This window comes from Somniosus microcephalus, chromosome 34 (genome assembly GCF_052327205.1).
Source record: "Somniosus microcephalus isolate GS21.2 chromosome 34, FLI_Smic_1.0, whole genome shotgun sequence".
Lineage (NCBI taxonomy): Eukaryota > Metazoa > Chordata > Chondrichthyes > Squaliformes > Somniosidae > Somniosus > Somniosus microcephalus.
In genome coordinates this window covers 5375489-5389374 of record NC_141020.1, presented here as the reverse complement: position 1 = coordinate 5389374, position 13886 = coordinate 5375489, and the positions used below count along the sequence as shown (strand labels likewise).

General features: G+C 50.8%; 1 protein-coding gene across 3 annotated transcripts in view; it reads right to left on the bottom strand.

The window, feature by feature from the left end:
- Nucleotides 1–13886, bottom strand: part of clip3 (CAP-GLY domain containing linker protein 3) — a 77383-nt gene that overhangs the window by 61690 nt on the left and 1807 nt on the right. For all 3 annotated transcript variants that reach the window (XM_085973240.1, XM_085973242.1, XM_085973241.1), the window contains exon 2: nt 1261–1430. In XM_085973240.1, coding sequence (XP_085829366.1) covers nt 1261–1417 — 157 coding nt within the window. In that variant the 5' untranslated portion in view covers nt 1418–1430. The remainder of the gene's footprint in view (nt 1–1260; nt 1431–13886) is intronic.

Here is a 13886-nt window from a genome sequence, read left to right as displayed (position 1 = left end):
GAGGCCTGGGCCTACCTTGCAAGTGGAAGGACATGTTGATGGGGTTAGCTAAGTAGGGTGGGAGGAGGCTGGTGTGGTGCATAAACCTGGTGGGCCGAATGGCCTGCTTCTGTGCTGTAAATACTTTGTCATATTTTGTGTGTTCTGCGTCGATTGGGAGGATGGGAAGCCACCAAGGGAAGTGACATGAATCTTGTCATTCATGTGGAAATGACTTATGAAGTAATACTGGGCGGCCTGCTGGTGGCGCTGTCCAGGGAGAGTATAAATACTCGGGCACGGGCCCAGCTTGTTCAGGACATTCTTTAACAGGAACTAGTGAAGGACACAACTAGATCTCCATGTTGAAAACCAGTTGATTAAAGCCTTGTTTAATACTCAGACTAAGGCCTAGAAATTCGGTGGGCTGCGCCACCAGTTAGCGCCCAAAGAGGGCACTTAGTGGCTTTAGCGCCACTGGCCACGCACCCCGCGAAATTTAGTGGGGCGCTAATGGCGGCGTTAGCCTGTAGCGCAGCGCCGCCACCGATGACGTCATCGGTGTGCACAGCGCCCTGCTACTGCCCCGATCGCGATATTGGGTCGCACCCCCTGCTGTAACGCCGGTCGCAATTTGCGACCGGTTCAGGGGGGCCGACCTGCGGCGGTAGTGGCTCTAATTAAAGGGGAGGTGCGGGGCGGCCATTTTTTTCGCTGGCCAGCACCTCCTTGCGCCGCCGTCCCCAGCCTCCTGAGCACCCCCCCCAGGCAGTGCCGTCTGTGTCCCAAGAGCCCGGCACCTCTCCTCAGTGCCGGGCTCTTTTGCCGGCACTCGCGATCTCTGATCGCACTGGTGCAGGCCCCTCCCCTTTAAGAAGGGGAGGAAGGCCTGCAGTACCGCAGCGCGCCATGCCGCAGCGTGTGGCGCTGTGGCACGTTGCACTGCGATATTCAGTTTCAGCGCCTCGAGCAGCGCCCCGCTTCTGTTTGGGGCGCTGAAACTGAATATCGCGCTGGCGCAATCGGCTCCTTCCGGGGCGGAAATTCCGGTGCCCAGGCGAGCTTGGTGCCCCGAATTTCTAGGCCTAAGTGCCTAGTAGTTTTCTTACGTCAGGAAGTTTGTATAAGGGTTATCGGCGGCAGATTGGGCGCGTCAGGGACGGAGGAGGGCAATGTTGTTGCAGAGGAGGACGTCAGCGACCTTGGCGATGGGGAGGATGTGGGGGTGGAAGCTCAGCTCCGGGGTCGAGTACCACGCCAGTTACAGTTCAGGACAATTACCATAATCCTTGGGCAGCGGTGCCGGGGCAGAGGGATGAACGATAGGCCTCTTGCGTCTCTCCAGCACCGGGCTCGGGTACTCTGCCAGCTGGTGCTCCTGGGCTTCTTGGTGCTGCTCCTCCTCCGAAGCAACTTCTGTCACGTTTTCTTTTGTCATTTTTCAGTTTTATCTGAAAAACATTCAGATGGTGCGGTATTAAAATTTATTACCATTGGTCCAAAGATAATCGTTAAAGGGGCGCGGCCTTCGTGAAAAAGAGTCTGTTCTGGCAAATCTTTTCTTTTGGTTTAATTGCAAACACAGGGTGCGATGAGCTAATCTCTCTATAATGTTCCTTACAACAGTGCCGCCGTGGGGAAAATGACATGGCTCTCAGGCATCACAAATAGGAGCACAGTGCCCCTTTAAAATACCGTAAAAACTGGCCAATATGTCACATCAGTGTATAAGTAATTCCCTAAATTTTTTTGTTTTATTTTCTTGGCGTGAGGGAAGTCCAAGTTTCGATTCCTCCAGTGTGACATAGAAACATAGAAGATAGGAGCAGGAGTAGGCCATTCGGCCCCTCGAGCCTGTTCCGCCATTGAATGAGATCATGGCTGATCATCCAAATTCAGTACCCTGTCCCTGCTTTCTCCCCATATCCCTTGATCCCTTTAGCCTTAAGAAATATATCTAACTCCTTCTTGAATATATTTAACTAGCTGGGGAGCCCCGCGTTGCGAGGGCAATTTTGGGGCGCTTGGTCTCCCTGCCCCTGTGTGTCCCCCCTCTCCCTGTCATGTCCTCTCCCTGTCCTATCCCTCCCCTCCCCTCTCTCCCTCCCCTCCTCTCCCTCCCCTCCCCTCCTCTCCCTCCCTCCCCTGTCTCCCTCCCCACCCCCTCCCCTCCCCTCGCCCACCCCCTCCCCTCCCCTCGCCCACCCCTCCCCTCCCCCACTCCCCCACTCCCCTCTGTCCCTCTCTCCGGCCCCTCCCCCTGCCTAGCGCCTGAGGTCTGGTGCCGTTGCGATAGCGGCCGTGCGGGGCCTAGCGCTTAAGGCGCGGTCGGGTTCTGAGGCCGGGACGGACCGGAGCTGAGGTCCCCCGCGTATCGCGCGGCTGATGGACGGCCGCTGCGGGCGGGCGGGCGGCGCATGCGCGGTCAGTGCGGACGGCGCATGCGCGGTCAGTGCGGGCGGCGCGAGGCGGCCCGCGGGGAGCAGGCAAGGGCAGCTTGGCGGCCGTTAGCGAGCGGGAAACTTCGGGCGGCCCGCCCGCGCTCCGTCCGCGACACCGTGAAACCTGAGAGGGGGAAGTAGAGAGAGACAGAGAGGGAAGAGGAGAAGGAGAGAGAGGGAAGAGGAGAGAGGGAAGAGGAGAAGGAGAGAGAGGGAAGAGGAGAAGGAGAGAGAGAGAGGGAAATTTTTTGAGCTTCAGGCCCCGAGTCCCCCCTGCGCGAGGGTGAGGAGGAGGGGGGGGGTTGCTAAACACAATATAAAACTCAAATAAATTGTTAATTAATTCCCTAACACATAATTCAAATATTTACCTTACTTCCCTAACACACTGAAAGTGTGGGGAAAAAATCGTGAAAAATCAAGATGACGGCCACTCACCTCGGTTCAGAAGGATAAGGCCCGCCCACACACACACCGATTGGTCGACCGGTCAGGTCACCGAAGCGTAGGATTGGTCAATCGTCGAGTCACTCGACACTCAACTGTAGGAAGGAACCCGCCGTCCGATTGGTCGACCTCGACGTCACACGGTCGCTAATGAGATGCTAATGAGCGGAAGGCTGAACGTTTTTCGGATACCACGGGCGGGGTTTTTGTGCGGCCGAAACGTAAATACGCCTATGACCGGTCCGGAATCGCAAGCTTTCTTTTGAGGCGATGCGCGCGTCGGTACGCTCTGTAACTTTCAAACGTATAGAGAACAGACAGACAGACATCGGGACAGACAGAAGAGCTCTTTTATATATATAAGATAAGTTGGCCTCAACTGCCTTCTGTGGAAGAGAATTCCACAGGTTCACCACTCTCTGAGTGAAGAAACCTCTCGGCCGGGGGCGGCGCTGATGGCATGAAGGGTCACAGGTCGTGGTGTTCGACTCGCCGCTGGGGTTACCAGCTCTGGTCGGACCTATTCCTGGAGATTATCACATGACCTCCCGCCGCCAGCCGCCCCCCCCACCCACACGCTCCCGCCATTGGTCGCCCGACATGTCCGTCCGCGCGGCACCCTGCCTCCCCACGGCCAATTGGGAAGCGAACAGACTCTTTGTTACCTGATTGGATGGGTCTCAACTTCAGTCAAGTTGTCTTTCTCCCCCGCCCCCACCCGTCTCCAATGTTATTTTATAATAACTAATAAGAGATAGTATTCAAAGACAATTTTTTAAAAGCTTGCCTTTTTTTTAATGTCTCGATGATTTCACGTCCACTCGCAGCAGTGCCCAGGAGTTCAATCTTTGATTGCTGGAGAATCCAGCCCCTACTCACAACTCAGACATCACGAGTTCGCCAGACTGTGAAATTAAATTCAATAAATGTGGGCAGGCCCGGGAAAAAGAAAACCACAAAAGCTTGTTGTAAAAACCCAACTGATTCGTTAATGTTCTTCTGCGAAGGGAACCTGCTGTCCTTACCTGGTCTGGCCCACCCGTGACTCCAATCCCGCCCTGCTTGGCTGACTCAAAGGGGTCAAAATTGGGTATCGTCCATTTTGGGCCGCTAATATCGACTGGGCGCAAGGTTTAGCGCCTGGCGCTAATTATCGCCTTCGACTGCAAAATTCGCCTCTATCACCCCTGGAGGTGATTTGAGCGCTAAATCAGGCGCTACTCACCTCTCTTAAGGCGCTAAGGTCGGGGAGCGAGGCGCTACCTCAGAACGCTACCGAAGCTCAGGCGATATCCGTTACCATGGAAGCCAGACAGACTGGCACCGTCCAGTTCTTAAAGGGGTGGGGCCATCTTGCTGGCCAGCCACACCCTGCTTATTGCAGCCTTGAATCTTGGCCTGGAGAGACCTCTGAACAATTGTGTTGGAAGCACTAATGGATAGGCCCAGGGAAAGAGCTCGGCGCTTAGGAACCTCAAAAGTGATGCTGAGGGCCAAAACTCCTGAGGACGGCGTTAAATCTTTCCAGACGTCTCTCTCCCTCTCAACCTGCGTGTAACAAATATTTTGCCGACAAGAAAAGGCAGGAAGCGCCCGCCTTTAAATAGCGCTCCCCCAGCCCCTTCCCGACCTGAAAACGTTCCCCTCTGCCTGTCGTTGCTAGCGGCAGGCACTAAGGCAGGGGGCGCGACTCAATATCCGGTCCGGGGCGCTACCGGGGCACTGCACGCTCGACTGATGTCACGATCTGCGGGCGCAGGAGATCGTGGCGGTAGTGGTTAGCGCCGCCGCAAAACAACTGGACAATTTTGCGAATGGCGCTAAACTCAATGCGCTCGGGCACTAAGTTCCTAGCGCCTTGTTAGTGCAAGACAGACTTGAATAAAGAATAAAACCATAAAGATAATTACAAAGCCTGAAGCCCAGCACAATCCTAGCCAATCTGGAGATGGTCTGCTTCATAAATAGGGTTTTGAAATTAAACTATCAGGTGGGAGGAGAGGGTGCATCAGTTGACTGTTACATTGCTCCTTTACCTCACCTCAGAAAGAAAGACTTGGATTCATACAGTGCCTTTCACGACCTCAGGACGTTCCAATTCTGGCCTCTTGCACATCCCCTAATTTAATCGCTCCACCATTGGTGGCCGTGCCTTCAGCTGCCCTAAGCTCTGGAATTCCCTCCCTAAACCTCTCATAGAATCTTACAGCACAGAAGGAGGCCATTCGGCCCATCGTGCCTGTGCCGGCTCTTTGAAAGAGCTCTCCAATTAGTCCCACTCCCCCTGCTCTTTCCCCAGAGCCCTGCAAATTTTTCCTTTTCAAGCATTTTTCCAATTCCCTTTTGAAAGTTACTATTGAATCTGCTTCCACCCTTTCAGGCAGTGCATTCTGCCTCTCTCTCCTCCTTTAAGACGCTCCTTAAAACCTACCTCTTTGACCAAGCTTTTGGTCACCTGTCCTAATGATCGCCTTATGTGGCTCGGTGTCAAATTTTGTTTGATAATCGCTCCTATGAAGCACCTTGGGACGTTTTACTACGTTAAAGGCGCGATATAAATACAAGTTGACGTTATTTACAGCCATTGAAGTACTCTGTGACGAGTAGTCACTGTTGTAATGTAGGAAATGTTCGGGTCCTGGGTTTGATTCCAAGACAGACCAATGGACTGAGAGTCTCCTCTTGTTGCTGGGAGTAGCCTGGGTCACTGGCAGCATTAAAGTAGCGGAAAATCTAGGCTCAAAGATCTCTGGCATTTTCAGCCTAGTTCCTGGTGACGTGTCTAAGCTACTGACTCACTCATAACTTGGTACTAACTAGCACTACACCAGCAATCTCACACAGGGAGGTCGCTATGATGGCTGATTTAGTTACAGGGTCGTCCACTGGGGTTAACAAGTTGTATTTCTATAGCACCTTTCATGACCTCAGGACCCAAAGTGCTTTACAGCCAATGAAGTACTTTTTGAAGTGGAGTCACTGTTGTAATGTAGGAAACGCGGCAGCCAATTTGCGCACAGCAAGCTCCAACAAACAGCAATGTGATAATGACCAGATAATCTGCTTTAGTGACGTTGGTAGCATTCTGAAGCAGTCGGACACAGTTGGTAGCGTTCTTCCTTTTGGTCGGAAAGTTATGGGTTCAAGACCCACTTGTGCGCACAAAGTTCAGGGTGCTTTGTCAGCACGTCCTGTCATTAGAATGAGATGTTAAACTGCTTGTGGACACTAAGGACATTATTCGACGGAGAATAGGGAGTTCTCCCGGTGTCCTGGCCAACATACCTCCCTCAAGCAGCACCACCAGGGACAGATTAACCTGTCATTCACCTCCTCGCTGTTTGTGGGATCTGACTGTGCAAAAAATAGCGGCTGCATTTGCTCACAAAGCACCTCAAAATTATTCATTACCTTTTGAGGGTTGTGATAAGGTGCTCAATAAACACAAATCTTCTGATCCCTTTCTGGGGAAATGTCATTCCTGTTCCTCTCCCCCCATTATCACTAATTGTATTAAAGAAATCAATTAAAATATTGATCAGGCAGCCAATTAAAAGGAGTGATTTCTGACACAAGGCCATTTCGACAGGTTATTAGCCAAATGTAAAAAGAACATTTAGCTGTGGAGATGCCATTAGGAACCAGTCAATTGCTGAGTGCTGGGCTCCATCCTGTAATTCATCATTAATGCCCGTCACAGGAATTAGAAATTAAGGTCAGAGGTCCGGAAAAAAAATCTCCCGACTCCTCCCAGGATCTGGAATGTGTTTTTTTTAATTGAGAAGCCTAGGAGATGGGGGAAATCCGACTGTCAGACACCGAGCGGGCTGAATTAAAGAGAGGAGAAAATCAGGCAGTATTGATTAGGGAAAGCGAGCTCGGGTTTAAAGACTTCAGTTCGGTGGGAATGATAAGGGGATTCTGTAGCTTTGAGATTCCAACAAAGCATGAATTAGAGTGGGAGGTGGTGTAATGACTCTCGATTTCAGCATCATACTCAAGTAGGAAAACTAAAGGCACATGTGCAGTTGAGGTAGAACGATAGAGAAAGAAAGAGACAGAAAGAGAGAGAGACAGAGACAGACAGAGAGAGAGACAGAGAGAGAGAGAGAGAGAGACAGAGAGAGAGAGACAGAGAGAGAGAGACAGAGAGAGAGAGTGAGAGACAGAGAGAGAGAGTGAGAGACAGAGAGAGAGTGAGAGACAGAGAGAGTGAGAGACAGAGAGAGTGAGAGACAGAGAGAGTGAGAGACAGAGAGTGAGAGACAGAGAGAGAGACAGACAGAGACAGTGAGAGAGACAGAGAGAGACAGTGAGAGAGACAGACAGAGACAGAGAGAGAGAGTGAGAGAGAGTGAGAGACAGAGAGAGAGACAGACAGAGACAGTGAGAGAGACAGACAGAGAGACAGAGACAGAGAGAGACAGAGACAGTGAGAGAGACAGACAGAGAGAGACAGAGAGAGAGACAGACAGAGAGTGACAGAGAGACCCAGAGAGAGAGAGTCAGAGAGAGAGAGATAGAGAGAGAGACAGAGAGAGAGAGACAGAGAAACAGACAGACAGAGAGAGACAGACAGAGAGAGACAGCGAGACAGACAGAAAGGTTCAGCAAAGCACTGGGCATAGTTGTATTAACACAGAGAAAGGTGAGAAATGCGACAGAGAGACAGGCTGGAGGCTCGTGGTCAGAGAGGGGGTTGATCACCTGGTCTATTTGAACAGCTAGAACCTGCCAACCTCGCACAGCCTGCTTCTACCTCCTTCCCAAGATCCACAAACAGGACTGCCCTGGTAGACCCATCGTTTCAGCCTGTTCTTGCCCCATGGAATTCATCTCTTCCTATCTCGACTCTATTTTTTCTCCCCTTGTCCAGTCTCTTCCCACCTACATCCACGACTCTTCCGCCACTTTAACAGTTTCCAGTTTCCTGGTCCCAACCGCCTCCTTTTCACTATGGACGTACAATCCCTCTACACCTCCATCCCCCACCAGGATGGCCTGAGGGCGCTCCGCTTCTTCCTTGAACAGAGGCCCAACCAGTCCCCATCCACCACCACCCTCCTCCGCCTGGCTGAACTTGTTCTTACATTGAACAACTTCTCCTTTGACTCCACTCATTTCCTCCAAATCAAAGGTCTTGCTATGGGTCCTAGCTATGCCTGCCTTTTCGTGGGATATGTGGAACACTCTTTGTTCCAGTCCTTCTCGGGTCCCCTCCCTCACCTCTTTTTCCGGTACATTGATGACTGTATCGGTGCCGTTTCCTGCTCTCGCCCTGAACTAGACAATTTCATTCACTTTGCTTCCAATTTCCACCCTTCCCTCACGTTCACATGGTCCATCTCTGACTCTTCCCTTCCCTTCCTCGACTTCTCCGTCTCCATCTCTGGGGATAGGTTATTGACAAACATTCACTCCAAGCCCACTGACTCCCACTGCTACCTGGACTACACTTCCTCCCACCCCACCTCCTGTAAGGACTCTATTCCATTCTCCCAGTTTCTCCGTCTCCGCCGCATCTGCTCTGACGATGCCACCTTCCACACCAGTGCTTCCAACATGTCTTCCTTTTTCCTCAACCGAGGATTCCCCTCTACTGTGGTTGACTCGGCCCTTGACCGTGTCCGTTCTATCTCCCGCACTTCTGCCCTCACCCCCGCCCCTCCCTCCCGGAACCACGATAGAGTTCCCCTTGTCCTCACCTTTCATCCCAGCAGCCTCCACATTCAACAGATCATCCTCCACCATTTCCGCCACCTCCAGCATGATCCCACCACCAAACGCATCTTCCCCTCACCTCCCCTTTCAGCATTCCATAGGGACCGCTCCCTCCGCGACACCCTAGTCCACTCCTCTATCACCCCCAGCACCCCTTCCCCTGGCACCTTCCCGTGCAAGCGCAGGAGATGCAACACATGCCCTTATACCTCCCCCCTTCCCACTGTCCAGGGCCCCAAACACCCCTTCCAGGTGAAACAGCGATTTACTTGTACTTCTTGCAATCTAGTACACTGTATTCGCTGCTCACGATGTGGTCTCCTCTACATTGGGGAGGCCAAACGCAGATTGGGTGACCACTTTGCAGAACACCTGCGTTCAGTCCGTAAGGGGGACCCCGAGCTCCCGGTCGCCTGTCATTTTAATTCACCGCTCCACTCCCACTCAGACCTCACCGTCCTCGGCCTCTTGCATTGTTCCACAGAAGCTCAACGTAAGCTCGAGGAACAGCACCTCATCTTTCGATTAGGCACTTTACAGCCCTCTAGACTCAACATAGAGTTCAACACCCCATCATATATATATTTTTTATTATCCATACTTTGTTTGCGCCTTCTGTTTTTCTCTCCCACATGGCAGCTGTCTTTCATTCTGCCGGCGCAATTCACACTTCATCTAGAGCCATCCTTTGTTTTTAAACCTGTCCCATTACCATCTCCTCTTGCCTTGAATATCTCTTAATGCCTCTTTACTTCTCCTGCCTTCCATCCTATCACAGACCTCCCCTTTTGTTCTTTCATCCCCTCCCCCATTTCCCTGCCCCCACTTGCTTTAAAATCTGTTCCTTTTCCTGCTTTTTTCCAGTTCTGACGAAAGGTCTTCGACCTGAAACATTGACTCTGTTTCTCTCTCCACGGATGCTGCTTGGCCTGCTGAGTTTTTCCAGCGTTTTCTGTTGTTATTTCAGATTTCCAGCATCTGCAGTATTTTGCTATTGAATTAAATCTGATGGACCAGTGGCATGAATTATTTTTAGTGCTGCAATATTTGGTTTCTACCACTAGAGGTGGCTAGTGTAAAGAGTTTGGGAGGAGGTGGGGATTTGAGTCATTTTTATGATTTAGATGGGAGGAGGCGATAACACATACACCAAAAAGAATGTGTGTGGGGTGAAAGGGACTTATCCTTCTCTTCCATACACCCCCCCCAAAAAGTGATTGCATTCATGTCAACTGACCCGAGTTCTACTAAAAGCCAAAATCCAGGACTCAAACAGCATCTCATCTACATCTCATTTCCAACTCATATCATCATAAGGATGACTAGAGACACACAGTGCTAAAGGACTGAGTGACACCGATAGTTAGAATGTCATCCTTTCTCCTCTTAGACCTGGGACGGAGTCCAGCCTGACCAGAGAGTGTCTTTGTGTGTTTCTGCCTCTCTCTCTCTCCCTCTGCCAAATGTTCTTAGTGAAATAAGCCTGGCAGCTTCAGTAACCACTGGGCACAAATACGTGGCGCAAGACTACCCTTTATTTAATTGTGTACAAGGTTACTTGCTTTCTCATGACTATGGCTTGATTCAGACTATGTTCTATAATATGGGTTTCACAATACTCAGAGAGGCACTGAGCAATGAGCGTTGTATGTCGTTGGACTGTTCTATACGAGGGGTCACAGTCTCAGGATACGGGGTAGGACATTTAGGACTGAGATGAGGAGAAATGTCTTCACTCAGAGGGTGGTGAACCTGTGGAATTCTCTACCACAGAAGGCTGTGGAGGCCAAGTCACTGAATATATTTAAGGAGATAGATAGATTTCTAGACACAAAAGGCATCAAGGGGTATGGGAAGAGAGCGGGAATATGGTATTGAGATAGAGGATCAGCCATGATCATATTGAATGGCGGAGCAGGCTCGAAGGGCCGAATGGCCGACTCCTGCTCCTATTGTTCTATGTTTCTATACATTAGAGCGAGGAGTGCTGGGGATGGGCAGGGATCATTCCATTTCAGTCAGGATGGAGCAGGCCTTAGTAAGGGTGAGGGCAGAGGCCATGAGTACCTGTGGATTTGCGTACGGTGCTGGGGCGAGTCTCCCGGGGTTCACTCTGGTTGTGGGGGCGGTACACGTGAGGTGGCCACATATCTCCTGGTGCTCTTCCCACCTCCGTGCATGGCTTGTACAGCCCTTGCTCTGATTGGAACGGGTTCTGACCATGTTTCTAGTGGGAGATGTCTGGGCTGAACCACAGCGTTGCCTTGTTGCTAGAAGCATGATCAGTGCCGAAACTATCCTTAAGTTGGGAATGTCACTCAGAGAGGCTGTAAGGAGGACAGTTACAGTTAAGGAATAGTCTACTGAGGTGAGGGCTAAGGTTGGTGCAAATCAGAGGAAGCTTCAAAACTTTACTGTACCTGATCTGGGATTCCTTGATTTGCAGATTGGGTGAGAAAATGTTCCACTTCCCCATCATTGGCATTCATCAACAGAAAATGTATCTTTTTTTAAACTCTCCATTTTATTAAATGTATTCTCTAAATGAACTTACAATTTTGACACCCCATCTTCCTGTTCTCAAATCCTCTCCTGAAGGCACCAATTCATGCTGAGACACAGTTCCAAAGTTACAGGCTGCCTTCCAACGGACCAATGGGCAGTGAGTACTGACAGTCTATTTAACTACAGGGGGCATCACAGCCAGTCCCGATACCATTATCAACTGACCTCTCCACACAAAATCTTTACACAATGGGGTGGACTGGACAGTGATCGGTAGCAAGAATACCTGTCGCTATTTCCTCCCTCCAGATCAGAGGCCCCCTCCCCACACCCCCGAGACCACTTGCAGCACCCTTGTGGCTGCTAACATGGAACGGAGCAGGGATTGAGCCTGGGATCTTCCTGTTCTGTATGGCCCAGCTCCACATAAGGCCATGCATGTGAAACTGAGCCAATTCCGGAGCTCAGAGCCCCTTTCTTAATGCAAATGCTGCAAGAATGTTCTTAAGCACAGTAGATAATGCGATTTGAAAACTTCACAGAATTTACCTTCTAGCTCTTCAATCAACAAGCAATTTCACAGTAGTTAATGTACACTTTTTGACTGTCAATAACCCATATATAAATTCCTGGAACTCCCTCCCTAACAGCATTGTGGGGAGTACCTTCACCATATGGACTGCAGCGGTTTCAAGAAGGCTGGCTCACTACCACCTTCTCAAGGGCAATTAGGGATGGGCAATAAATGCTGGCCTTGCCAGGGATGCCCACATCCCATAAATGAATAAAGAAAATAAAAAGGTTTAAGGGCATTTGTTGCACATCAGACTTTACGCTTTTTAACCGTTAACGCATTTTTTTTAATTAGAAAAAAAAGAAAGAAAGCCAGTCATTTTATGCTTATTTTTTCCTGGCCCAGAGACTGAAGTTTACAAGAACAATACAATCTGCAAAACTCCCCTCACCAAAAGAGTAATTAAACTCTGATGGACCTCAGGTTGTGTTTACTTCCAATTAGAATTTTATGGCCTTAAAAGGAATGGGCCACCTTAGGCACTGCAGCATATTAGCAGCAGAATAATACATTCCACCTTAGCAGCAGAATAACACATACCACCTTAGCAGCAGAATAATACATTCCACCTTAGCAGCAGAATAATATATTCCACCTTAGCAGCAGAATAATACATACCACCTTAGCAATCAGAATAATACATACCACCTTAGCAGCAGAATAATACATTCCACCTTAGCAGCAGAATAATACATTCCACCTTAGCAGCAGAATAATACATTCCACCGTAGCAGCAGAATAATACATTCCACCGTAGCAGCAGAATAATACATTCCACCTTAGCAAGCCGAATAATACATTCCACTTTAGCAGCAGAATAATACATACCACCTTAGCAGCAGAATAATACATTCCACCTTAGCAGCAGAATAATACATTCCACCTTAGCAGCAGAATAATACATTCCACCTTAGCAGCAGAATAATACATTCCGCCTTAGCAGTCCGAATAATACATTTTACATTTGTAGCAAAATAATACATTGTACATTACAGGGTTTAATACTCCAGTCATCACAAAACAGGGCATCAACTGACTTAATGTCGGTAAAGCCATGGGAGACCTGCTCATATTAATAAAGGTTTTGAGCTGGTTCGGTGCCAAGGATTCACAGGAGGAAGGTGGGTTGACACCTGTTTTTTCTCCATATGGCATGTTCCTGATCTCAGCATGTACCCTGATGACAGCGCCAAGTGTAGACGAAGCGTTTCCCCAAAGACGGAGGGGGAGAGTAAATCAGAGGTAGAGTGATGCTGGTAGCTCCCTGTGAATGTCGGAAAAAAGCAGCATTTAAGAGATGATCATCCAGATTCACGAAGCCCAGGGGATGCTGTGTTACACTGGAGGGGAGAAATTGACATTGAAAGTTGGGGTGGGATGGAACTAATTGAGGAGTGCAGTGCCAAGTGTGGAATTCAGCCACTCGGTGCTCAGTTAGCCAAACCCAGCTGAGGGCAATGCCAGGGCTTCATTTCCATGAGCTTGGGAGGGGGAAGAAGAGAGAGGGAAAAAAGAGGGAGGGGAGGAAAAGGGGTAAAAGGGGAGGGGAGGAAAAAAGGGAGGGGTGGGAAAGGGGGAGGGAAAAGGGAGGGGAAGGAAAGGGGGAGGGGAAGAGGAAAGGGGGCGGGGAGGGAAAGGGGAAGGAAGAAAGGCAGGAGAAGGGGGGAATGGGAAGGGGGAAAAGGGGAGGGGGAAAGGGGAGGAGAGAAAGGCAGGGAAGGGGAGAGGGGGAAGGGGGGAATAAGGAGGGGAGCAAAAGGAGGAGGGGAGGAAAGGGATGGGGAGGAAGGCAGGGAGAAGGGGAGGGGGGGAAAAGAGGGAAAAGAGAGTAAGGGGGAAGAGGGTAAGCGGGGTGAGAAGGGGGGGAGGGGGAAAGGGGGGGAGGGGGAAAGGGCGGGGAGGGGGGAAAGGGGGGGAGGGGGAAAGGGGAGGGGGAAGGGGGAAGGGGGGAAGGGGGAAGGGGGAGAGGGGAGGGGGGGAAGGGGGAGGGGAAGGGGGAGAAGGGGAGGGGGAGAGGGGGAAGGGGGAGGGGGGAGGGGGAAGGGGGAGGGGTGGAGGGGTGAAGGGGGGAAGGCGGGGAGGAGGGGGAGAGGGGAGGGGTAGGGGAAGGGGAGTAAGGGGGAGGGGGTGGAGGGGTAAGGGGTGAGGGGGGGAAGGGGTAAGGGGGAGGGGGGGCGAAGGGAGGTAAGGGGGTAGTGGGGGAAGGGGAAGGGGTAAGT